The sequence below is a fragment of the Ambystoma mexicanum genome, chromosome 1p (genome assembly GCF_040938575.1).
Source record: "Ambystoma mexicanum isolate Mex_15411 chromosome 1p, UKY_AmexF1_1, whole genome shotgun sequence".
NCBI classification, from domain to species: domain Eukaryota; kingdom Metazoa; phylum Chordata; class Amphibia; order Caudata; family Ambystomatidae; genus Ambystoma; species Ambystoma mexicanum.
Window position 1 is genome coordinate 658,812,525 of NC_090921.1, and position 27,851 is coordinate 658,840,375.

The 27,851-nt window shown below is 46.0% G+C and overlaps 1 protein-coding gene across 3 annotated transcripts in view; it reads left to right on the forward strand.

Annotated features, from left to right (window-relative positions):
- The window catches only part of PRPF3 (pre-mRNA processing factor 3), a 1,104,158-nt gene that overhangs the window by 114,544 nt on the left and 961,763 nt on the right, over positions 1–27,851 (forward strand). For all 3 annotated transcript variants that reach the window (XM_069649724.1, XM_069649725.1, XM_069649726.1), the window contains exons 5-6: positions 23,976–24,065; positions 24,637–24,848. In XM_069649724.1, coding sequence (XP_069505825.1) covers positions 23,976–24,065; positions 24,637–24,848 — 302 coding nt within the window. The remainder of the gene's footprint in view (positions 1–23,975; positions 24,066–24,636; positions 24,849–27,851) is intronic.

Genomic DNA, 27,851 nt, shown 5'->3' on the forward strand with positions numbered 1-27,851 from the left:
CAGAAATGACAGGCCATCTTGTTTAGGGCTTTAAAAAGTACAGCCACCATTTTGGGCAAATGGTATCCCTTGTGTCCCCTAACACAGCTGCGAAGATTGCCTGCGATGCAAGTACACATAAAGTCGTGTAAAAGGTACACTGCCAACAGCCTAAACAGATAGACCTCTCACAGTAACCAAAATGTTACTGTTGAGTCGAGAAAAGGGATACATTGGATCCCCTCGTCGGCACTCCTCATGAGCTGGGGTGTGCTGATCCTGCAAAATAAAACACCGGTAGGAAGGGGCGTGGATTGGAGACGACACGAGCGGCATGGCTCCATAGAAGCTCCTGGTGAGCCCTGGCTACCGAGCGGAATACCGCCGACTCTACTCTCAGTTAACACTCCAAAATAAGCAGACAGAGTGAGGAAAGGACAGCGCACAATTAGTATAAACTGTTCCGTTCAAGGTCCCCCGAAGTGGCTTAAGTGCTAGAAGAAAAATGGCGGCCGCCGCGTCCCAGTGCTCTTAACACGCAGCGGAGAGGAGGAGCCATAACTCTCGGAAAGGCATGGGGGCCTGGCATTATCCCAGCGGGCAGCAAGCCGGCAATTGAGGTGGAAACGTAGCCGAAGTAAAACGAGGGTGCCCAGCAGAGGCTTCGACGTTGAATGGATTGAATATCTGACCTCTCCACCCCCCCTTCCTCCCCCTCCTGACAAACACCGCATCGGATTGGATTCCAGCCACCGGCGGGTCCTTATCCTGGTCCGAAGTGGTAGCGCTGAAGCAAGAGTAAGTGGGGAAGGCGGCAGAGCTAAATCTGAAGCCGCTACCGCGGATCAAAAGGTACATGGACACAACCTCCCGCTCCTCGTGACTGAAGCTCCCAGCGGATTGTGTGTCCCTGCGGCGTAGCAGTGTAGGAATAGACGGCCTTGCGGAGGAGGGGCCTACCTAAGCACAGCAGTGAGAATGACCGAACGGGGCCTCGGGAAGTATCCCCAGGAGAAGGCTCCCTCCAAATCCACAAGCTCGGAGCAACACGCACAACAACGCAGAGGAATCCAGCGCGCGGCGGTCTCAAAGGAAGGTGGGATATGTGGCGAACGTACCGGACTGACTGGGCAATAGCACCCAGTCCCGGTGAGTGGGGGAATTTCAATATAAAGGGGGAACACAGAAAAATAGGAAGGACTGATCCCTGGCAGCAGCTCCTACCGCTCATAGGGAGGAGTGTATGCTGTGGGCCTCCAAGGGGTGGAATGCCTTCACCGTGACGCTTGGCTCATTGGAGGCAAGGGGATTCCCCCACCAAAGAAAAAGGGACACATCAGGAGCACCCAGGCCAGTCTGAAAGGCTGCCCAACTCGGGGGTCGGGCCCTGTACCGAAAGCGAGACCAAACTGCGCAAGGCTGGGAGCGGAACCCTCGTCCCCCAAGCAGCGAGTGGTGTCCAAGGACTGCAGAGGAGGGAGTTCCCACTTATACGACCAACTGACTATTTCCGGGGATCGGTGGTGAAGGTGGGGAGGCAACAACTCACACCCGCCCTGCTACATAAGCTCCCATTAATAGTGCTGAGAACTTGAGAGACGAACGACTGCCAGTAATCCGAAAGGGTGGCGCTCTCACTCCCCTGTGCCTCGAATGGACGATGCAACTGAGACAGGCCATCCCAAGAAAACAATGCATCCCAGCCTGGGGTACCTATACTTGGACCACACAGAAGGGAATGATGGCTAAGAGTGGGGGGGGGGTGCATTCCCACTCACAGGACAGATAGCACGCCTATGCACACACATAACATAAACATAACGGGGGTATTTGTGAAGCGCACGTTCACCCCCGAAAGGGCATCTTGGCTCTAATAATAACAGATGTTTATTGTTACCCAACTTAATGGTACTCATTTTGTCGACCTCAGAATGATGAAGGGCTGAGTGGAGCTGCCGGGATTCGAACCTATGACCATCAGGTCAAACACAAGCCCCTGTAGTGGATGCGTTAGTGCACTGAGCCACACCTCCTGAATGCAGCCAAAATCGCAGTGACGCGGCTCTGGAAGAACCCAGAGGGCCCTTTAATTCCAAATGTAGTGACATTGTGGTTTCGGAGAAAATTACGGCAATCCGCTCATGAAACCTGAACACCTTCTGAAAAACCTGGTCCCCATTTATGGAGTACGCAGAGAAATCCCCTGCAATCACCTGACGGCCCCCGTTAACCTACTGGCTTCAATGAGGAACTGAAAAGGTTGAGCCGAAGGCTCTACACCCAAAGCCTTAACAAAAGGCGGACAGTATAATTCCCCAGGATTAGTCCCCTTGTACTGAATCGCCATTGAACGTTTTTGTGTTGTGATGCTGCATGTCCTACAAAGTATCGATATGATGTCAATGTCAATATAATTTGAAATGCCTAATAAAGTTTTGTTGAAAAAAAAAGAAAACCAGTAGGTTAAAAGGAATCCCCATAAGAGTTTGCCAAATAAAGTAATAACGATCACAGAGAATCTCTTGGCGCCTCCAGCAAGACTGCACAAAGTGCTGTGCTGCTTTAGTAAATTGTAGATGCCTTTTTAAAATTGGAGAAAAGCGTGACTCCACAAAGAAATACCCAAAAAGGTAAAACTTGTTCCCATGATCTGAGTAAACAAACGAGTGACAGTGAGTGTGGAAAAAGGTTGCCACTTGCTCTGGAGCATCAGTCAAAAAGTTCAAGATCCAGCAAAAACTGCTGGTGGACTCAAAGGCGCAGAGAATCTCGCACAAAGATGGAAATGTACTCTAACACACACACTAAAATGAAATAAGCAGGTAGTTATACCATACGAAATTATCAAACATATATACAGTCACCTTTAGGTTTGTAGGAATCCATACAATAACCTGGACAACTGAAAGAAGGTAACTAGTGATGCAGAAGAATGAAACCAGTCCACAAGAATTCTGCCCTAACTTTCGAAGTCCAATCCCTATGGTGTATGGGGCATTGAGCCCAAATTTCACACGTCGTTTCGGGAGAGGGGACTGATGTAGGAAGAGAGATTCAACAATGTAAAAGGTAAGTGAAATGATTTCCTATCTTTTAGATATAGGCTTTTAGAGCCACCAATCAAAAAGTGATGACATGGAATAACGAGCGTTTATTCTAAGGAGAATAGTGGGAGGTGAATGCAGCGTTATTACTTAGTCCCTGACTCCTATTTTCTCAGATGATTAGGTCGGTCGACTGGGGGTCGTTGGAGGTAGGTTTCCCTGCCATTGGTTCCAGTGAGAGGTGCCCAAGAGCTGCCAGTGCAAGGATTATTCTGGTCTGTTCCAGGAGCAGAGTGCAACCCTTTGCAAAGAAGAAATGTGGAAGGCACCGCTGCAGACCTCTTCAGGACACTTCACAAATGAAGGAGAGTTCTAGTGACGGCTACCACACACTTCAGTCTGAAGGACTGAAGAGTTACCCCATGACAAAATGAGCAAAAGGTATGGGAAGTTAAGCTAAAGGCTTTACTTCCCCTCAAAGTCAGAACAAGTTAAAAAAAAACAAAGGAAAAAGATTGGGGGTCCATAGAAACTATGGCGGGGAAAGTAGCCGAAAGAGTTATCTTTCCTAACGGTGCTGTCTTAGAAAACACTTTTTTAAGATTGCAACTATATGCTGATCATAAACACAAATGAAAAACAATGATTATTGCCAAATCGATAATTAAATAGACAGTTCAATAACAGCAACTTGGTAAAAATTACAAACTTCGCTCTGTTAAACTATAGTTAGTTTTTATCACTTGTCCACATTAGGGAGGTTAATTTGTCTCAAGGGTAAACTAAATAATCTCCATTATAAATTACAAGGGGTCTGATCAAGATTGCTCCCAGAAGTGATTGCGTTCTAGGTCATGACACAAATAGTTAAAACACTAAAAGAAAGATTTCTTCCCAGGCATTCTCTACCAGTTATTTTGTCTAGATGGGGCTTTCTCACAGGAACAACCCTGATTCAAAGAAGTGCCTAAGTGGGTGATGCACATCATGGCGTCTCAAGCTGCCATTGCAATAAAGGATTTGGAGAGCTGCTGGGCTCTCAAAGTTAATGCCCCCTTCACTGCTGCAAATGTGTATATTGGAGGGGAGAAAAGGGGTGGTTGGTCTGCAATTATGATATGCAGGACAGCCTCCAGGGTAACTACTCCACCTTCGTGCACCCCCCATACTAGTTAGCAGAGTGTTGCTGAGCACCGACTACTTTGGAGTCGAAATATAAATTACTAAAAGAAAAATGAAACTAAACTAGTTTGTGTAAAAATAAAACCTGAAGACTTGAGTCTACTCAAGGAACCATTATTCGGAGGGAAGTCACGCTTCATCTACCTAATCGTGTGCCTGTCTAGACACCCGCTTCAAAATCTAGTAAACCAAGTTTAATATTCTGGCCCAACCACAAGGGTGCATATGGCTACCATGTAAATTAAACTCGAAATACCTATAATATATTTTGTTGGAAGTGGGTTTTTCTTTTAATGTGTTGTCACACTTCCAACTAATACAGAATGCCTCTCCAGGCATCTTGGGCCTTATGGGATACTTTTTCGGTTTCCCTGGACCTTGTAGCCGTTTTGCCAGTAGCTTACATTTCCAATCTGTGTCTGGGCTATATTACAATGTGTAATCTGAAATACATTCTCTCCGATACACTATGGTAATTGGCTGCAATTGAGTGTATCCTACAAGACTTCAATGAAATTGCAAATCAATATTGGAGCATGCTAAATAAATTATTCCTATTTGAATCGATTACATTAGACAGGAGTAACTAGGCTATGCACTGTATACAAACGTAAGATCTTCCACGGCCCTTGAGAGTGCTGTTTGACAAGCAAGATGCTACTATATAAATGTTCCAAGTGAATGCAAAATATTTTTAGGATGTATTTATAGTGTTAAATGCTACATGCGTACTAGTTGAATTCACTAGAATATAAAATGTTTGTATTGGCAGTTAGAAACTCCCTGCTCTGATAGAAATGTAGGATTGGTGGTTCTCAAATATAGGAAGCCCTGAATGTGCTGAAAAATCTTTCATGTGAAAACCTCAAACCACTAGAAAACCCTTAACAGGAATTGATTCAGAATCTGGTCAGGCAACATAACTTGTTCCCTTAACCTCATTTCTTAGTTAGTGATAGTGTTCTTTTTCCATAGCGGCAAAATGCCCAAGCACAGAAAATGCCTGCACTGTAAATATTCCCAATACACACATTCACACAATGTATTATACTATATTGGATGTTTCAAAGATTAACTCCCAAGGCTTAAAAAGCAATATGTAAACCATAAAGTGAGCATCGGAGCACCACATAGCCTTTTCAGGGCCCGAACCCTATACCTCAGACACCCTCTCAGATGGTTGAAAAGCCCTAAAAATCCCTTTTCTACAAACTAGATGTATGGGCTGCCTCAAGGACACTAGGCAGGGGTGGGCTTCAATTTGTACATTCAAAAGTGGGTTAACTGCTTTATGCCTGCTCTTAGGCAGACCATTGTGCCCAGCCAATTTCTTTTTGGTGTTCTCTTAGAGAAGTGAAGGCAGGGCCCTTCTTAACGCAATGCTCTGCTCTTCTGCAAATCTGCTTTTCAAATGGATTGTGTCCTCCCACATATTCCTCATTTTATGATATCTCCATATCCAGTTTTAGCTGTTCTGGAATCTTTTTTCAAGGAGTCAATTTGGAAGGCGATGCATTTCAAATAGACTGGTTGGGAATGAAGTTGTATGCCTTCCCTCCAACTCCACTAATTCTGAAAGTACTGAGCAAATGGAGCATATCCAAGAATTGCAGTCTGATACTTATAGTGCCTCTGTGGCCTGCCAGAGCGTGGACCTCTGATCGGATTCATATGAAATATCGAGGTCCGCACAAGTTACTGATGTCCAGGATAATGTCTCCGTATCAGTGCTACACCCTTGCCCGCAGACATGGTCACGAGACCCATGGCACCCAAAAAACGAACTTTGAGGCTTGTGGCTCTTCTTGGAATCACATGCTTTGCATAGGCCGTCATCTAGTGGTAGGTGCCGACTATTCCATGACTTGTTTTTGAAGTTCGAAAAGGGACGTCGCCTGTGCATGTTTGTAATTCACGAGTCAAGGTCCCTCACATTATTTTGTTTCTGACATGAGGGAGCATGAAGCATTATGCGCGAGAACAGAAAAATAAAGGTTTACAATGTCCATGTACCTTCAATTCCAAGAGACGAGGAAGGGCGGGCGCATGTGAATCCAAGCAGATACAAGCATCAGCAATACTATTACGGCTTCTTGATCTGCTTAGAATCATATGCATTGCAATTACTAGCAAGTCGTACCAGTAGAAGGTGGTGGGATGTTTGAAGGTACAGCAGCAAAAGGATGTCTCAACACCACCTGTCCCACTTGAGAATCTTGTTTAGAATGTGCATCTAGGCAGTTATGTTTTGTGAACTGTAGTCCAAGTAACTGCTTTACAAATGGCTTCTAATGGATCATTTGCAATGAAAGCTATAGTAGGACCTCTGTCCCGAGTTAAGTAAGCTCTGGGCGTAAAAGGTAGAGGTCTCTTGGATAGAGAGTAACTAATTTGACTATCAGTTTTGAAATGGCTGACTTGGAGACAGGATCCCCTTCTCTTCCTGTAGCCATGGAAACAAAGAACGGATCAGTTTTTCTTAGTGGTTTTGTTTTTTCTAGGTAATACATTATAGCTCTTCTAACATCTAACGTATGGAGGCTTTCTTCTCCTGAATTAGTAGAATTTTGAAAGAAAGCTGGAAGTTCTATGGACTGGTTGTCATGGAACTTTTAGTATTGCATGACTTGTTTTTGCAGTTCGTAAAGGGACGTCGACAGTGTGTTTGTAATACTATCCGTAGTGTGACGTGTGCTATACCCATGGACTGCTGTACGGCCAGGTCCTGAGATTTTCTTTTTTCTGCCATCATGGTGGGTCACCCTGTGTGGAGTTCCCTAGTTACTACCCTTTACTATTATTCTCTTGAATTGAAGAGAGAACATGTGTTACTAACGCAACGAGAAGTAATTCAGCCTTATTTGTTATATAGCAACAAATCTGTATATCGTTGGGCACTGACCCGCTTTAAATTCTGTGGCTGAGAGATGACACTAGGAACTGGCCGGGCCCTGAGCAGTCTGTGGTCTGCCCTGGCTGAAATGCTGTAAAAGAGGACTTGTTACACTGTCTTGATTTGCCCCCTTTATGCGGACATTAGGAAAAGGACCATCACCCCATTGTTGAGAGAAGCTAATTTGAATCATTGTCGACCCGCACTTATTTTTCTTTTACGAGCTGAATATATATAGTTGCTGCCTGGTCTTGTCTAGAATGTTAGTGACAGGCATGGAACAGAATAAAGCGTTAAGAGGATGTTAATTTTTAATGTTTTAATTGGATATTATTATTCTTAACCAGTGAGTGTTTTTACTGTGATTATGTACATTGTATTTTACCTTTGATTTATGTGTATCTATATTGCTTTGCACTGGTTTATGGATTATATCCAAATAAACTCCACTTTGAATATTCCATAGTTATAATTTTAAATCGCTCCCCACTTATTCATCGTCGTTGGACACTCAGCGGATGCATCAGAACTTCAAGAAGAATTTGAAGCAGCTCGACGATAGTTCTCGAATACTCGCAACTACTCGCTGGCTTCAGCCTACAACAGTCTTCGGCCTGTACAGTAGGGAGAGTGAGGGGAAATTCACAACTTCCTTTTGCCTCTAGAGAATGTCTGTTTGTTCACATTTTGCACACTTTGTCTAGCTACCCTTTTTCCAATTATGGAAAATGCACCTTTTTAAATGTTGCCCTTTCTGTAATAGGAATTACCCTGGGAAGGAAATGCATAGTGTGTGCAACCACTGTCTTTCCAGGATCAGTACCCGAAGACTGATGCAGTAAACAGTGGCCAGCCTACGCCATGCAAGCTGAGGCCTTATCATAATGCCGCACCGGCACAGAGGAGTTGGAGGAAGAGCAGTGCATCTACGGTGCACAAAGTGATGCTGACGACATAGTGGAATCAGCAGATTCCCACATGCCAGTCCCTCGCTCCGAAGGGCAGGCCATCGGTCCTGCTGTCGAGAACACACCTGGCAGAAAAGGAACACAAACATGAGCTTGGGGGGTGGGGGGTAGTCAATGATATTCTAAACCCAGAACCCTGAGCCACACTTCGACGAACCCGTCGAAACATGGCCATGAGGTATCTAGAGCCACATCAAGTGCTTGTAGCGTCTTAAGTTTGCGGCGCCCACCTGAATACATTCACTGCAAGACTTGCAAAGAAAACTGATGCTGAGCGACCCCACTACCGTGCACAAAATGGTACCCTATCAAACAGAAATGCACTGACATGGGTGAGGGAAAACCTCCTGCTAAGTCTCCCAGATTCGATAGGGGGGGAGGCGGGGGGGGGGAACTTTTTCAGTCTCAAAATATTATTGATGAGGTATTTTTTGACGATCAGGGGATTCTATATGGTGATCCAACTGCCTATCCTGATGATGATGCATCACTTGATGAAGATGAATCGGTTGCAATCTCCTCTATAATTTGCTTAAATGGTGCATCCCATTTTAAAATACAAACTCATGAGGCTGTAGAGGATGTAGATTTTGTCTGATATCCTTAATGAAGAAAGGTCTGTTGGTCACTTTTCCTTTGTTACAGTCTCTAACAAACGCATCAAACCTTCATTAGTAACCCCTAACTAGAGCAGTGAATCCACATATTGAACAAACCTTTAGACCTGCTCCCATTGACCCATTGTATATCGGGGGCCACCTTAAACCTGATTCACTGGTGGCAAAAACCATGCGGAAAAGGGCTAATGCACTGCTACCATCTGCTGAAGCTACTCCAAAAAAAAGAGCCAGAAGCTAGCTGCGTCGGGTAAAAGAGTCAACGTCTGCAGGGTCAGGGTTGCTAACAACACTTCTCTGTTGGCAAGCTATAACAGAGTTAAGTGGGGTATTGTCCAGGAACAACCAGACTCCGTCCAGAATCCCTCTGCTCTCAAATTTTAAAGTTGGCAACAGCATTATTGAAAATACCTTAGATGCCGCAGATACAGCAGGCAGAGTCGTGGCAAAACGCACACTGCTCAAATGACACTTGGCTGCGTAATTCTGACTTCAAGCAACTTTAATAAGCATGCCCATAGAGAGTGATGTATTGTTTGAAAAGTTAGTTGGTGCTCTTGAAAATGCCAACAGAAAAAGAGCATGACACTTTGAAAACATACGGCTTATTTGAAATCTGCCCTAATGTTCAACATGGGGGTTTTTAATACTCGCTGTTGGAGGGCAAGGCTACCCACGAACATCCCAGTCAGGATACCATCCGGTATCTACATCTTCCTCTTAGTATTACTTTCAATCACAGTCCACTCCTTTTGAGTCCTCCTTTTTAAAAGGGTTATAGATGAGGAAGAGGTTGTTGTAAGGGTACAGCCACAAGAAGCTCCTCAGTCCCTACAAAACAAAGGCATGCCTGTTGAGGTTCCCTCCATTGTCTCCTCAGTAGAGGGTTGCATTTCTCAATTCACCCACGCATGGGAGGGAATCGCAACAGATTAGTGGGTGCTGTCAACTGTGTCCAACGGCTACTCCATCGACTTTCTAGAAAAGCCTTGCTACCATCCGGCAAGATGCAGAAATATGTTGCAGGAGCATCAGGTAAATATACAAGCCGAAATACAGTGCTCTGCTGTAAAAGGCAGCAACAGAGCTTGTCCCTCCTCACGAGGTAAACAATGGTATTTATAAAAATATACTTTGTGCCCAAGAAAGATTCATCTATGCACCCTCTGTTGGACATGTGCCCTGCCGCAAACATTTCGGATTACAACCCTTCAGGAGGTAATCCCACTCTTAATAAGCGGGTTCACGTGGCAAAGCTAGATATGAAAGATGCATACCTTCATATTTCAATGTTGCCAGCGCACCGAAAGTACTTGCACTTCCATCACCCACTACCAATTCAAGGTACTTTCTTTCGGCGTGGGCTCATCGCCAAGGGTATTCACCAAGGTACTAACAGTGATGGCAGCACACGCAGACAATCCATCCCAGTGTACCCTTATCTAGACGACTGGCTCATAACTGGAGACACACCTCAAATGTGTTGGCAGCACACTCAAGCGACCTTTTATTTCAGTTGGGGTTCCCAACCAACATGAAAAAAATCAAGTCTTGTCCCCACTCAAGTAAAACCATTCATGGGTGCATTAGTTCAGACCGAAGACGCCATAGTCTTTCCCTCCAACAAAACATGCTGTTTCCGATGTGGCTGGTCGTCGGATAACCGTGCAAAAAGCAATGTGCCTTCTCGAGATAACTTCATGCGTCTTTCTTGTGCTACATGCGAGGTTGTGTCTTCGTCCAATGCAAGAGTGGCTAGAGAAACAGTGGTCTCAAGGAAGCGGTCATGAATGATCTAGTGGTCATTTCACAATCTCTAGTTCAAGCACTGCAGTGGTAGACAACGGACAACATGCTAAAGGGAAAGCCCTTTCTCAACCCTGCAGCAAAGGCCACTCTAGCAGAAGAATCGCTTTCAGGGTGGGGCGCACATTGTATCCACATGCTGTGCACAGTTTGATGGAGATAATCAATGTTGAAGCATATCAACCTTATAGACTTACTGGCAGCTTTCAAAGCGCTGTTATTTCAACATCAATTAGCAGGGAATACCGTTCTAGTACTCAGCACGATTGCCATGTTTCACATAAAGAAACCGGGCAGGGCACACTTAGTCTGTCCAAACTAGCCCAAAAGACTTGGAACAGGTCTCTCAACCAAAACATATTCCACGTTTCACATGTTCCAGGGGAACACAGCTGTCTAGCAGACCTGTTGAGCAGGAACATTCAGCTTCCCTCATAACACGAGTGGCAGTTACACACAGACCTTTTACACAACGTCCTCAAAGAATGGGGACAACCAGACCTAGATCTCTTTGCAACACAAGAGAACGCATGTTGTCACGTTTACGCATCCAGGTTTCTCCAAACAGTATCCAAGGGCAACGCACTGTAGGATTGGTTGTTCAGGGAGACTTGTGCATTTCCCCAACACCACTGCTCGAAATCCACAAGATGTACCAGGAACACCTCACAACGAACTTAATAGCTCCAATGTGTGCCCGCTAAACTTGGTTTTTACACCTGTTCAAAATGTCACTTTGCCCACCAGTCAAACTGCCGAGCCCCTACAACATGTTATCCCGACATCAGGGGACAACACTCTTTGTCTTCAAACATAACTTAGCAGCTTGGCTCCTGAGGTCATAGTTTGGTCACTTGAACTTACCTCAATGCTGGGACATCTTAAAGGAGGCACGTAAGCCAAACTCTATTATTTCAAAAAAGTGGAAGCGCTTTGTCTTGTGGTGCAAAAGGTAAAACGTCAACCCCATTGACAGTTCACCTACTAATATCATACTCTATTTGTTAGACTCCGGGTTAGTCTTGAATACTTTTATCGTCCCATCTAGCTGCACTGTCTGCATATTCCACATCAGAAAGTAAAGTTTCTTGGTGGAAGGCTCCCGTGGCTAAAGCGTTCATGGAAGGGGTCCAAAGATTATATCTCCCAATTTCATTTCCACCACCAACAGGGTGGGACTTGAATGTCATTCTTACCAAGCTCACAGGCCCTCTTTTGAACCTTTGCATAAAGCTAGTCTTCAACATCACACCTTCAAGACTGCTTTTCTTGTAGCCATTACCTCAATTAGAAGAGTTGGTGAACTGCAAGCACTCTAAGTTGATGACCAATTTGTAACCATTCATAAAGACAAAGTTGTGTTAAGAACACATGCACATTTTTTCCAAAATGTATTTCCAAATTTCATGTATATCAATCAATAGAACCTCCTGCATTCTTTCAGAAACCACAGAATTTGGCAGAGAGAAGCCTCCGTTCACTTGATGTCAGCAGAGCAGTGGTGTATTATCTAGACAGAACAAAGCCAATGAGGAAAACCAATCAATTCTTTGTTTCCTTAGCTGATGGTAGAGATGGGTATTCTGTCTTTAAATCTGCAATTACCAGTTGGATTGTGCATTGTATTCAACTCTATTCTCTGACATAAGTTACCCTTCATCCCCAGAGCACACTCGACTCTAGGTACTGAGGCTGCTTTAGCAGTCATTGCAAATGTACCCTTAGAAGCAGTTGGCAAAGCAGCTACATGGACCTCCATTCGCGCTTTCACGCAGCAGTACTGTGTGAATACTCAGACAAGATCAGATTCCCAAGTGATGGGGTCAAGCTGTGTTATGGCATCTCTTTGCCTCTGTACCTTCTAATAACCCACTTCCTTCTACAGGTACTGCTTGCTAGTCTACAAAAGCATGCAATTCTAAGCAGATCCACAAGCCTCAGAAGACCAATGTTTGAAGAGGTCATTCATGAAATGTGTCCCATTGTCTGAGCGTATGACATTGCATATACCCCACCGTGGGAACACTTCTCTTACCAGAAACTTTGCTGCACACTTCGCCTCTGGGTGAGCGCAGGGCCCCGCCTCCACCCAGTGCAAAAAGGGACAGACCACCACTATCAAATATCTGGCTCCGTTGCACACCTCTCCCATGTCTGTAATCGGTGTGCAGTTCACGGAAAGGTCCAATGGTGGCGGGGCAGTGTTCCTTGCAGTGTCCCGAGAGTCATTCCTGAATTAAATGTTTGACATGTGACACATTCAATAGTACATTTAGTAGGGTATTCTTGGAGGTTCGGGATAAACCCATACTCATGGTTGTCTGCGGCTATGCACTGTTTTGAGGTATGCGCAGGAAAGTGGAATTGTTGGGGGCGGGGGGGTGAGAGCTACTAGGTGGAAAACAAAATCAGAGGGCATGCTCCAATCCTTGCTTGTGATCTCTGGCACCACTCTCGCTAGTACCCGTATGCCATGAATGAACATGTCTGCATTGGTAGGTACCCCTCGAATGGCATTTTCATTTGCCATTGTTTGTATAAGTAGCATCACTCGTATGGAGCACATTCCTTGGGTGGAGCACACTATCCCTCTGACTGTAAATGCTATGGTCATGTTAAGCTTACTCAATAAATTTCGTCCCACTAAATTTATAGGTGAGCTTTCATGATAAAGTAGGAGTGCTCGTGCCATTCTTCCTCCCAATTTTAACAGCTAGATTTTCTGTGTAAGGAACCATGACCAAAGCCCCAGAGAATCCTTGCGTCTCGAGATTTTTGCCAGATAACGGGAAATCACCTTTGCATAGACATGATTTCTCCCCCAGAGTCTACCATAAAGATGAACTGTCTGTTTCCTATCTCTGCCCCCACCAGTGGTTCGTCGTCTGGGCGTAAGAAGTGGATAAAACTGGACACGCAAGTGCTCTCTGTGGGCTGTCCTAATCTGGGTGGGTTTGTCCCGGGGCAGGAAAATATTTTCACTCCATACACGTTGCCTGGTAAGGTGCTGGTGCTCTGTTGGCAGAAGTGACAAATGGGTTTGCATGTGTATGTGCCATTTGGTTCTAACCAGTAGGGCGGGATTGCAAGCAGTGCGGGGGTGCCGAAGTGTGGTGTACCCTGGTATGGGTCTACTGTCTGGTTGCCCATCCAGTTCGTAATTCTCTTTGGGCAGGCCATACGGGCTACCCGGGTGTGGGTGGCTGTATTGTTCGTTGCTGTACCTTTGGTTGTTTTGACAGTTAGCCACAGTTCTGATACAGCATTCCCTTGCAAAATGCCCCCACCTCCCGCACGACCTACATGGTCTGAGATCGCCCCCCCTGTCTTCCATATCCTACCCCTCCTCGTTGCCCTTGGTACCCACCTCTCCCTCTTGCAGGTTTTCCTTGCCATTGGGGTCCGACATACCTTTCTTCTCCACCCCACTGTTCTAGGCCATTATCTGCCAATGCTGCAGTCATCCTACCATGTATAGCCACTGAAACCCCCTCTTTCCTCTCGTTGTTGCTCTGGGGGCGGCGCTGCAGTTACTGCCGTGACCTTCACCAACTTACTCTGCACAAGCTTCGCTTCATCCGCTAATCTCCTCTGAGCCATTTCTTTTTCTTTCTTTGATCCTCCTGCAATGGTGTACTATGATGCTTTGTATCTCTTGCCACCCTTTGCCTTCTATCCCAGCTATTTTATCAAGGGCCTTCTGTACCTTTTTCGCGAGGCCTCTCTTAATGATGAAGTAAAATAGGGAGGTGGATTGGTCCCAGGCCGTGCCCATCTCCGCGTGCCACATCTCCTGCACCCAAATAATACGCGGTGTACCATCCTCCTCGTCCCCACCCCCATAGTGCATTGGATTAGAGTGTAAATCTGAAGTGTCAGGGAAGTTCCTCTGCATTGCCTCCCATACCTGTGCCCTTACATTGGTGAAGGATGCCCTGTCATGCTTGTTATTCCCCATGGTTACTCCTGGAAACCCAGCCTTCACCCACTGCTTGATCTCCCACTGCAGATATTAAAAGACTTTTAATGTGTCCAATCGCCGATGGGACTCCCGCTGTATTCTTTTTGAATGCATATATCCATGTCCCCGCACCTCCTGAAAGCGGTGAGTGCTCACCTTCCTCTTACTTACCTTTACTCCTTTCTTCTTTGCCAATGCTATTCTTCCTAACCTGTTTCAAAGCCTTCCCTCCCATCCTTCTTCTACTTCTGTTTCCAGTGGAGTTGCCCACTGGATCTGCTGTATCCCTCCTACTGCCCTTTCGTCGAGCTCCTCCAAGTCGCTCCAACATTCCTCCTCCCCTCCTGAAGCTACTGTATTATATACCATGCTTTCTATCTCACCTTCTCGTTCTACCTGCACTGTTTTAATTGGGGCGCTATCTATTCGAAAAAGGAAATCCCTGGATTTCCATTCATCTTCGGGCAATACAGGGGTACTTTTTACTGGAGGTTCTAACAGCGTTTGCCCTCCCCATCGGGTAGAGGTAGTGTTGTTTCGCAAAGTGTTTATCGGGCCAATTCTGCCTGGGTGGATGTTAATACAATTTGTACATCTTGTGTGGTGGGCCCTGGAGTTGCAGGGGTTAGGTTTGTTTGAACATATAGAGGGGGTGGTGCTGTCACTGGTGCCCTACCCCTGGCGCGTACACTGGGTCAGCGTACCCCTCTGCGGGTCTTGTCAGCAATGAGTATGTTTTCTTTGGTTCCTCACTCTTTCCTCTTCCCTCCTACTTCGTCATTTGGCACTGCGGTGGGCTCTGCTTCCTTTTCATGTTTATTTGTACAGGGTGTTTCCTCGAACATCCTCCACAAATCTAGCCCTTCTAGTCTATTTTGGAGCTGTTTTCCCTTGTATTTTGTCATAAGTAGGTTGCTACACGGTCTAATATTAGTTTATCAAAAGACCCTTCTTCAGGCCAAACATGAGGTGATTCTTCTCCTTTTTATTTCCGCTAACCATTGCCCATGGTATTTCTTTATTCGGTCACTGTACAAAGGGAGGTGCTTACAAATGTGTGAAAGTGGCATATGCAACCCCATGTTTGTCTGAGGGTCTTTTTTCTCCCGCCTGGCACACTGTTACCTCTCAATTTTAACCTCAGATATGTAAATCAAAAAGATTTTCAATTTTGCACTTCAAAACATTACTTATGCGTTTGACATGACGAACACACAAAACATTAATCATTGAACATTTTGACACAACAAACCAACAAATAAACTGACAACACCAAACATAAAACGTAATATTTTAAATGTTCTCGTATACCCCTTAATCATTTAACCCTATTTTCCCTTCTTCCACGCTCAGCACTCGAATCACCTCTACCGTCACAGTTATAGAACACTGAAGAAAATTACCACTTATATCCAGCACTGGTCGAGACGGTGCTCCGCAGCACCGTCTTCCACCGCCTTTCGTAGCTAGGTTGCCGTCTCTCCTATTATTTTCTCACCTTACTCTTTTATAAAAAGCGCTTTGTTTTCAACAATCACTCCATTCAGTCACGTTCAACTCCACTCTTGCGTGTTCCCTTTAATGAATCTGCTGCATATCTTCCCCCTTGCCCTTTTTTACTTCCCCTTGCAATCAATACTCGCGTGCCCCATGGTATTCCAAGAGCCTCCGTTCGCGCTCTATCCACAAGTGGGGGCTTCCCTGTCGTGGCCCTGCCCGGCGAGCAGTGGCGTATTTGCAAAGCTGGGACCCACAAAACCTTCTTTGCTGCGTACCCGTTTTTGTTTGGGGCTGGTCAGCTGTATGTGGGGGTTGGCCCTTTAGGGGAAGCCCTGGATCTTGCCGCTGTACTGGGACGTCGAGGAATATCACGTCGGACGGTCACCAAATGAAGGTGCCCATTCCCAACACAAATGATGAACACCCCCCCCAAGGGAATGAGACCAGGAGACGGATTGCAAGTTGAACAAAGTTTTATAGAAGATAAGTTGTGCACGCAGATAACTCTGCTGCCCAGAGAGCGCTTTGACAAACATTACATGGGCAGCACATTATAAGATGAAATCCCGTCACTAGTGACGCCACGCTATAAGTACACAATTCTACAATACAATTGGTGGGACACACTAGGCCATTATGTATCTTTAGGCGATGACCATGTTGGATTGGCGGTTGCTTGGGTCTCACTCCCGCAACAAGTGTCAGCTGGGCTCATCTCCGTGGGGTGAAGGTTGTGTTGGCGAAGTGATAAATTCCCTGACTTGACTGTCTAAGCTACAATAACAATTGGAGGGCATGAGACAAATGGCAAGCATGAAAGTTTGACATGAATGGGGGTGCTTCTCTGAGTTCACTGACCAGTTGTATATGCATTCTACCCTTTGCACCCAGGACCCATAACCCCAGTACCTGCGACCCAGGTGCCCGTCTTGGGGATTTTGATCTACCTGATGCCTCATGATACAAATTGACATGTTAGGTTTAGGAAGGATATTTTATTGTCTGGGATTAAAGTAGTGGTGGGTGTCCTCATCTGCTCCCTGGAAGGGGTCAGATGTGGTTCTGGATCAAACAGCAGAGGGGTGCTGTCTTAGTGGACGATCGCTGGGTGGGGGTCGAGGGGAGCACAGGCAGGCTGGGGCCTGTTCTGGTCACACACAGTGAGCTAATCTTCCCCTTGGGTGATACTAATTATTGCAACAATGAATGGCTTGACTTGTGCAGAGCTGGTGGGAGGCAGGGGTGCCCTGGGCTGTTTGTGCGAGGCGCTGGGCAGAGGGAGAGACGGGCTTTTAGAGATCATTTTTGGGGCCTAGTAAAAGCTGCCTTCTGGTGTGTCACAAAAATGGAGTCTCTGTGCTTCAATAAGGCTTGGTTACATGTTTTTCTTGTTAGTAATTAGAGGGTGATTAATGCATATTATGCGTAGGAGAGGGGTGGGACGTCTCCCCACTCTGGCATAAGCGGGATCTGTCCATGTGGGGAATGGTAAGAGGGGCGGAAAATACCACCTGTCCCCCAACAATGGTATTACTGAAGTTGTGGCAAAAAGGAAAAGGTTGGGGAATGAAACGATTAACAAGTTTCTCAAACCAGTAAGCACTTTTGAACCCCCGACCAATGCAAAGTAGATTAACCCTTTCCCAGCTGGTCAAGTAAAGTATGTATGACTGTTAGACAGAAACCTGTGCAGTTCCCTCTGGGACCACTGCAAAAGATTTAAGACTACAGGTGTTTGGCAGTAAACCCACTTGGTAGCAGTCTGTACCACCCAGATTTACCTGGTAGCTGTGGCTGAGCAGTCAGACTTCCCTCAAGAAGAGTTAGGCAGTATGTGGAGTATACAAAATAGGTACAGAGGCACAGTAGTACAAGCAAACACTGACCAGAGCTAGGTGTAAAAGTATATAATTATTTATTTAAAAGACACACTCATAAATTACACTAGCACAGAAAAGGTAAGTAAGTCAAAACACAGTCACTATTACTTATATGTACATCCCTAGTTATTTGTTGGACAAGTCTAAGTTAACACCACTTATTTCCAAACAGAGGTGAGCGTTTAACATTAGATGGCACTCCAACAAGTTAGTTAAAAAGGGAGGGAAAAGGCAAAAGTAATGAAATTAGCAAGGCAAAACACTTTTCAGAGATTCACAGTGAGTGTAGAAAGGCAGTCTATTGAGGAGCAAGGAAGTTCGGTTGCCAGGCCCACTCTATGGGAAACCAGGCGAAAAGATGCCCAAGATCACACAATGTCACAAGTCTTTACCGGTGAGTAGAAAAGGTTTTACCAAGTTTAGAAAAGTTTAGTTAGGGTGTCCCAGGCTTACCCAGGGTCGTGAGCCGAGGGCTAAATCTACCCCGTACAATCGGTGGCAAGGGAAGCCGGGCGGAACACGGTACCTTTTTAAAATGGAAAGGATCCTCCAGCGGTGGCAGTTGTTCCTGGTAGTGGGTGCAAGTCGCGGCGTCGTCCAGAGGAGGAGGAGGAGAAGATCTCGTTGTGGAGGAAGGCTGAAGGTCGTTGCACTACCAGGGAAGAACCAGACGTGGAGTTTTTCCGGTTAAAAGGATGTTACCCCTCTTTCGCGGTTGAGGTAAAAAGTGGTATCCCGGTTGCCGGGGTGCTTGGCACAGGCAAGGCGGCCACGAGATGCTTCAGGGCGGCGAAAAGAAGGCAGAAACTGGTTGTCCCCACCAGTCAAGGGAAGAAGACTGTCCAGGTGGGAGATCTCCTCTGTCGTTGGGAAAAGTGGTGAGACGGTTCCACAGGGCTCCACCGGTGGTGTCGTCTTGGCAGGTCGGCTCGGCTTCTCCCTCTTCGGCTTCTTAGGTCCTGTGGCGACTTCTGAAGAACCAGTCCCAAAAACCCTGCTTTTATGCAGCAAACCCCCATTCATACAGCCTAGCTGTCACTCAAACATGCTAAGTGGTGAGCGGGGTGGCTCACCACTTGGGCCAATCACACCAGAGTGCGACATGAGTTGGCAAGGCAACTCAGTCCAGGGTGCCCCTCCCACACCCCCTGTGGTACCCAGACAGAATGGCACCACTTTGGAGGGCTTCTGTGCAGAAGCCCGCCAAAAGTGGAACAAAGGCTCGACTCGGGTTCAGGGTTACTGAAGTGAACCTAGACGCCATTTTGGCGGAGAGTTCTGGCAAAAAATCCCAACCGGTGAATTTTATATTAAATAAACCGGCGGTATCTTTAACATTGCACCAAAAAGTGGTGCATTAAAATCAATGGGAAATCCCATTGGGAAATATTCCGGTGGAATATTTCCGTGGTATCCACTGCCACCAGCCAGAAACTCGGCGAGGGGGGACGGGACAGTACCCCCTCGACAACAAACCCAGGGGCAATCTAATTGCCCCTACGAGTACTTCCACAGTATGATGGTTTGTACTGGTTAAGTTCCTAAATTAAGACTAGTAAAGTCAATGGGGACTTTACAGACCCAGGGAGACAGTAGTCAGTCCCAGGGTGTGAAGTCTATGTTTGGGGGTCTCTATGACACCCCTGTGTTACTGCACTGAGGGTGCAGTGTAACACACATTCAAAAACCAATGATAGCCTATGGGGAAAAAATACCCCATAGCCCATAAGCACATAGCAAGTCACAGAAACACTCTCGTCATGCCCAAGAGTGAGGGTAAAAGAGTCTCACTCTTGGCAGGAGAAAAGGAGAAAAAAATAAACCCCAAAAATCCAGCAAAGCTGCTGGGGGACTCACTAGGTTAGGAAATTCAGCCTAAACGGAGAATTCTCCCTAACAATGACTTTTTGGGGGATAGTTAAAACGCAGTCGGAGGGTAAGAAGAGTCTTTCAGGGAGCCAGGACAGCCAGGACAGCCAATGTCAATTGGGCAACGTTTAGGGGAGCTGAGGCACTTCTTGAAGGTAGGTAAAAGTCCTGCACAATGTTTTTAAAAGAATTTTGTTGAAAAAGAAATCGTGGTTGGGCCACAAGTTGAGGCTTGTGAAGGGCAAAGCTGCAAGCAACTCTGCAAAGGGCAGCCAACGCATTTCTCCAGTGAGAACAGGCAAGCTACACACACGAGGTAAGTACCCCTTAGTTCACAGTACCTTAGATCTGAAGAAATGGTTTCAGCTGGCTTCTGTTCTTGTAGTTCCTGCGGATCCTGTTGTTCCTGGACCTCAGTCGTGGGTGCACAAGGGAGGACGCCTGGGGACTCGAGCACAATTTGAAGGTCTGCGGCAGCAATGGGTGCAATTCAGATCAGCAGCACTTTGCGGTTTCAGCTTCTCGCGAATAGCACCACTGCGGTTCTTGGACACCTTGTGGACTTTACTTGCGTCTGGGGTCCAGCACTCTGGCTCAGGCTTGGTTATGTTTATTGTGTTTGTATAGCGCTTTATATTAAAGCACTTTACATTATAACAAGAATACAATAACAGAAGCAATTACAAAATATGAGTCAAACCAGTAATACAGCAACTAGAACAATTTGCTAGTGAAGATAAATGAGGGAAGAAGGGGTGGAGAGGGGAAGGAAGTGGGGAACAGGAAGTGGGATAAGGTGAAGGCGAGAGAGGAGGAGAGGGGACTTAAGAGGAAACGAAGCAGGGGGAGAGGGGTAAGATGAGGATAAAAAGGGGTGGGGGCGGTGGAGGAGGATCAGAGTATCAGGGAGGGGAGGTCAGCCCTGCTTCCAGGTAGTCCGGAGGATCTTCCCGGAGCTCGGGTCCGGCCTAAAAAACGATGCACTCTATTCTGGTGTTCCTGTCCCGTGACACTCGGTTTCTGCAGCAGCAATGGAAGTCCAGCCAGCAGAGGGGGGTTTCAGTCGAGTTAGTCTTGGAGTCGATTGGTCCCACCAACCGAAGGGGAGAAGTCGTCCGTTCCGGGCTTCTCTAGTCCATGTCGAAATAGGAGCTTCAGCACTGCAGCAGGGCTTCACTGAGCAAACCAAAGGTCCAGTAGTTGCAGCAAGCATCTCTTCCAGTTTTTCTTCGGTTCCTTTGTCCAGTGGTTGAGACTGCCTTCCTTGCAAAGGACCTCGCCTTTTATGCAGTCGTTCCCATTCATTCGCAGCCTAGCTGTCACTCGCACAGCAGGGTGGCCAGCCAATTACCTTTTGGGTGCATTCCTGTAACCAAGGAGACTAAACACAGGAAGTTTCGGGTACCTCCCTGGCTTCCTGTCCTGCCAGACATGCTGAAGCCAGAGGTGGGCTTCACTAGTGAATCCCGCCAAAGACAAATCGAACAAAGGGACCATACCTGGTTTGGCGCACAGAGTAAATTTCAAGAAGGACCTTTCCAACAAGAAATGGCAAAAGACCACCGGGCCATTTTGACAAAATGGGCAACCATGGGTGCAATAATGCAGCTGAGGATTCAGCCTGCGGTAAAAACACACAATGGTCGGAAAAAATAAACCACTGCCACCAGCCATTAATTGTACAAAGGGGAACATAAAAATGTTACTTGAGAAACTAGACAGAGGGGATACTAAGTAACCCCTCCAGCACCCTATTGTAAAATAGTGTGTGCTGGGTCTATAAAGATACCCATGTAAGTAAAGTCAATTTCACTTCACTACTCTTGGAAACAGTCGTTTATCCAAGAGAAGGTATTTAAACCTTAGCAGAATTCCAGAGGATTTCTATGTGACACTGCATTGACAATGCTGTGTCACAATGTAAAAAGATGCCTATGGAGTTTGTCAGACTCCAAAACCACAAGAAACAGAATTCAAATAAAATAAAAATGCATGAGCGAGTGGGGAAAAAAAAGTCTCGCTCAATTCAGGATAAAAACTAAGTCCTAAAGTCGAGCAAAAGAGAAGGCTGGGGGTCTCTAAGGTAGAAGGGAATTGGCACATTTCTGAGAATTCTCCCTAACAGTTACAGATACAGACCACAAGTGCATGGGGTGCCAAGAGGCAGTGCAGTATGCAACTGGACAGGCAGGGACCTGGGCCAGAGTTCAGAGGGTTGCCAGGTGAGACAACTGCATGTAACAGGCCGGAGATCGGCAGGGGAGAGGAAGAGAGAAGGCAGAAGCAAAGAGGGAAGGTCTTTAGGTGCTTTCGGAACTAGAGATGGTTCTTCTGAAGTTTCAGATAGGCAGGGAGGCTGTTCCAGAGGGAGGCACCAGCCGAAGAAAGAGATCTGCCCCCAACTCGTTGCTTGGAGACGCGACTAAGTCTCAAGGAGTTGAAGGTGGAGGAGTGAAGAGCTTGACTAGGAAGATATTTGAGAGAGTTGGAGGTATTGCGGTACCAGGCCCCAGAAAGTCTTGTGGAGTTGTAGAGTACGGAGAGCAGAGGTAGGTAGATTTAGAAAGAGGCTGTTGCAGTAGTCCAGCCTAGAGAGAACCAGAGCTCTGAAGACAATGAGCTTCTGGGCGGAAAGTGAGGAAAGGAAGAATACGTCTGAGGAGGTGCAGCTGGTAGTTTGACTTCTTAGAGACGTCAGAAATGATCTACAAAGGATTTCTTTGTAGATGTTTCGGGGGGGGGGTAGGGAGCAAGGTTCACTTGGAAGGTTGGTGTCTTATTAGTGTGGATAATTTGTTGATCGGTTCAAAGTGGTCAAGTCTTGCTCCGGTTGGTGTATCACCCATGGTACACGATTCAGTGGTTATGTTTATATATTTGCAAGGTTTGTGTCGATTTACTTTGGATTGTTTCAATTTTTATCTGAGATAGTTGATGATGTTGCATAGAGTTTGTGTTGGGATGGCTCCTTTGTTACAGGATGTTGTTTTTTTCTTTTTTTTTTCTCTGATTATGAAGAGTTTTTTTTGTGGGTTGGTTGCCGATTGGATTCTTGCAGCGTAGTATATTTTATTTGTTATGAGGACAGTCTATTTGTATAATCTGAGTTGTTTTAAGAATTTTATTTTATCTGGTTGGTTGTAGTGTTTCCTCCATGTTCATTCGAATTTGCACAATTTTGTTTTTTTTACTTTTGTTTTTCAGTGAACCACTGTGCTGCCAACGTTTTTTCTCTTTTTAAAGGTGTGACCATATTTACCTATGATTTCTATCTGCTTACTGTGTAAACTAAAAACCTAATAAGTAAATATATTTTCATATACCATATTTACCATCTAACTTGAATTTCTGGTGTCTCTATGTGGATTAATTGTAGCCCTAGATCACTCACATCCTTCCTGAGCCTAAGCCTTAGCTGCACTGCTACCTCACCTTGACTGGGTTTGGGTAAACTCTGTGTCTTCCCTGTTTTCCAAAAACAGGTTGGCCTCCCAAAATCCTCCCATCAAGGCTCATTTGGGAAATCCACTAGAATAGAGTATGTATTTTTATTTTAATTTTATTTTTTTATTTTTTTGCAACTGTATTGTTTGAACATTTCCTTGTTGCTATTTTGAGTTCAATTTTTAGCCACCTTACTTTGAAAGAGTTTGCATAGGTTCTGCAGCCATGCCACCACTCGTAAGTGTCTAGATAACTCGGAGGAATCGCTCTGCAAGCCAAGTAGTCAGATGTATTTGGGTCCAAGAAATGGCGCATACGGAAATCAGTCCATTTTTGTGAGCCAGTGACAGACAATGGGGTGGATAATTGAAACTTTGCTCATGTCATTTTGAAATTAAAGTAGTTTGTACTGCGTGGTGAAGGATGCATTGAATAACTGAAGTGGTCATCTGGAGGTGCAGGGGGTGGACATGGAAGTGAATTAAATCCTTTGCAAAGGGCTAAGATTAAATGTGTTGTGATCTGTGATGGCTAAGTGAACATGAAAGCGAACTAGAAGGAATTGAAGCTTTTGGTGGGCCGAAGTTGGCAGATGCATAGTGGACAAGTTGACACGGGTTGCACAAGTGGAGGATGGATTTGTGGAAACTTGAGTCAGTTTGAAGAGGCAGTATTGATGAGCTATGATTGTACAATGTTTGACAGGATAACATGATTCAATGTCTTATTTTATCTGACATATACCAGTTTGTGTTCTCCCTACCTGAGAAGTACACCATTTTTCAACCCCAAACACCTAGATTTGTAATTAATGCATATTTTGCTTTCTTAGATCAAGCAAATGATGGAAGCTGCAACTAGGCAGATTGAGGAAAGGAAAAAACAATTGAGCTTCATCAGTCCTGCAGCACAACCGTCACAGGTAAACGTCCATCACAATTGTCACAAGTAATCAATCAGCACATTGGTGACTAGTTGGTCACCCACACCTCAATGAGCTGAGGTATCGTTCCTGATGATTCCTGATTCTGATGACTGGTAATCACCCCCTCTGTGCCCCCATCGCAGCTAATCGTTTCACCACATTTGCTGGTCATCCCAGGTAATTTGTTGTTCAGTCCCCAATCCCACAAAAGTGTTGCTGTTGATATGCCTTTGCCCTGCCCTAATTTGCTAAAGCCCTTTGGAAGGGCTAGAATTGCAAGCCATCGCCGCACAGTCATCTTCCAGCCTGTGGTCATTATGCCAGTGTTGGAATACAGCACTGATTCTTTTAACTGTGCATAGTTTTCAAGATTCAGTAATAATTACTGTTTTCACTTTATGCCATCCTTTCACAAAAAGTTTCTTTCTGTGAGGTATGTGCAGACTATACCAATTATCAAGCATTTCATTCCTAACCCTTTGCATCTCTTGTGGACTGGTGGGTTCCCCTTTTCATATCTCTTTACAACACTATTGCTTGATGCTACAAAGTGATTTTCTATTTGCAGCATAGAGTATCCTCATCTCAATCCGAACGAGCACCAGCAGGAAGCACAATTCAGCCCTCACAGGCAGCTACATTTATGAATGATGCCATTGAGAAAGCACGGAAAGCTGCAGAGCTTCAGGCCCGCATCCAGGCTCAGTTGGCCTTGAAACCAGGTCTCATTGAAAACACAAATCTGATGGGGTTGCCTACCTTGGACACACATACGCCTCCGTAAGTACCCACCATGTCTGGTTTGCATCTGTTTCAGTGAGAAGTGATCATGTGACTCTGTGATCTGCATCTGAAAGTGTTTGGTGTGGTTACCTCCAGTGCTTAACTACTTAAGTGTTGTGTAATCTTTAGTGTTAATACAGTCTACAGTAATACTTTTTTGAGGGGATTGGTTCCTCCGACGTATTCCAGATCTATGACAGGTAAACGGCACAGCTGTGCTGCTCCGGAAAACTTTCCTACGTTGTCAACGTCGATACGCTGTCCTTGAGGGCATCCGTCGCGCCGACGTCACCGGATGTTATAAGTAGGACGCACGACATCCGTAGCCTCAGTTCTGTTTTTTCCGTGAACGTGTTCACTTCGGAGATCTCGGCGCGCCTCGGTACTTATGTTTCTACGGTCCTTCGAACTTGGTTTGTGAAATCCAATATCATGTCTTCGTCTTCCTCAACCCCGCGGTCGGGTTTCAAGAAGTGTCTGGACTTCGGTTCCAAGATGTCGCTTACGGACCCACACGACACCTGCCTCTGGTGGCTCGGTGAGGACCACGCCACGGACGATTGTGACGAGTGCCAGTCGTTAACATCGAAGGCCTTGTGGGAGCGGAAGAAGCTTTCTGTAGGTAGTGTTTCCAAACCCCATAAACCGAGGTCCACTGGACTTCCCACAGACTATTCGAGGGGTGACTCTGCATCGTCGGCGTAAGTCCAGGGGGTGGGTGGGTCTCAGTCCCGGAGTGGTTCCCGCCATTCCTCTGTCTCGGCGAGGCACTCTTGCAAGCACAGTCACCGGTCGCCTTCCTCGTCCGAGGACTCTACCCGAAGACTGGTTGCTTGTCCCGGCAAGCATTCTACTCCTGCGGAATGGGAGGCATTTCTTAAGGAAATGGTGATTTTTGAGTCGCATGGCTCCGGTCCGTCCGCGCCTTCGAAAGAAGCTGGCCGTGACCGTGCTAGAGCCACCACTCGCACGCCTTCGGGCACGGGTGGTCGGCGCCATCATCGGGAACCTTTTGGATTTCTGGAGTTTATTTTTTCCACCTGATAAGAGTGTACATCCTTTTTCCACTCTTACATGTGTTTTGGCCTATGTTTTTACTCATTGTGTTATCTTGGGCACTGGAGCACACCACTCCAGGTGCCCCTGTTCTTGTACGGGTTACACAGCACCTTTAGTGTAGTAACCCAGGGTTGTCTTTAAGACTTCCCTCTAATTCCATTTCGCTGGGGCTGACTACTGTCCCCCCAGAGAAAGGTAAATTTGCCATTTACTTTACATAGTCATTTTTACCACAGACCCTTTACACCCCATTTTACATGGAGTACTGCAAAGAGCTAATCTGTACCCCTTTTCTGTCTGTGCCTCCCTGAGCATTATTTTGCTCTTAACATTTAGACTTGGCTGGTGGCAGTGGTATCTACCCTAACTTTTCTACCTCAATTATATTAGATAAATGTGGTACTGTTCTTGGCTATTATATTAGCCTCGAACATAAACCTGCTTGACCAAATTGTCTTTCTTTTGGCTCCGGTTGGGTTTATTCGGCATTTCTTTTTGTTAAAGTCCTTCTTGTGTTTTACTTTGCGCGGCAAATTAGGTTCGCCTTTGTTCAGCCCTCCTCTTGGCGCCTGGGTGTCTAGGTAGACTGAATGTGGGGAAGGGGTGTAGTCACCCCCTACACAGGGTATCCTAGGAAACCCAAGTCGCACTTTTCCATGATTGGCTAAGGTGGTTGTTCCGGCTGGACAACCCCCCCCCCCCCTGCTGCGAGATTGACAGCCAGGCTGTGTGAATGGGGGTTTTGCGCATAAAAGCCAGGTCTCTTGGGTTAGAAGTCAGTTGCCTCGAACTACAAGGAACTGAAGAGAAGCGGAGAGAACGACGGCTGCTGCAACTACCCCATCCCGGTGAAGCCCTGCTGCAGTCCTGAGCTATCTACCCTTCGACGACTAAGAGGAGATCCAGTCCAGAGTCGTCTTCCCTTGAGCCTGGTGGGGATAACCGGCTCATCTTCTTCAGCCAGAGATCTCTGCCGTGGTCGAAATCGCTGCACACTGCTGTAGTGGTCCGGATAGCCACCTGCTGAGCCTCTCCTGTTTTTAAGGAGCACACCTTTTTCGTTGTCGCTACTGCCGGCTTCATCCCTGTATGGTGCAGACCCCCTTCAGACGTCCTCCTTCACAACGAAGCTCCAGGAATCGTGGGTCTGCAGGAAACCAACAGGAACAACTGCCAGGGCACCAGCTACATCGTGGAAATAAGGTACTGTGGAATCCCTTTTCTTCATCCTCCAGGCTCGTCCTTGTCTTCCCTCCTTAGAACTTTTGCTTCCAAACATTGACAATATCCACGCTGAATCGTGAACTGTCCAACGGTGTGATCTTCGGCACATTTCTCCAGTGTCACTTAAACTTGGCTCCGACCCTTTGACTTTTGAACTTCTGTTTCCGAGTGTTTCTCGATACTGTCTGCATAACCTAAATGTTGCCTGTGATTTTTGCCTCCAACTCCCACTGGGTATCTCAGGTGCTAAGTGTGCTTTTGCCCCGGTAGCATTTCATGTCACGGATACGCGTTCATGGAGTAGACCGAACTGTCAAAAAGTGATTGCACCGTATCCGCGGTGTCGTGTTTTGTTCATAACACCGGTTCATTCAAACACAGTGTACTTACCTCGAGATGTACTGTACAAAGTGAATTGGTTAGTTGTAGTATTTAACGTGTGGTTTTGTTTAAAATTTAATAGAGGTGTGTTGATAACTGATGGTTTAAAAATAATAGTACTTATATTTTTTACCTGAAACCTTGAGTCAGTGTTTGCTTGAGTCACAGTAATTGTGGTCCCTTTGTGTAATCTCTGCTACTGCTCATATACTCTTGGGATAAGCCTGGCTGCTCTGCTACTGCTACCACTATAACTTAATAGTACGGGCTTGTAACAGAGGTAAACTTGTATTCTCACCTATAGTCTTAATTGTGTGTAGTGGTCCCTAAGGGCAC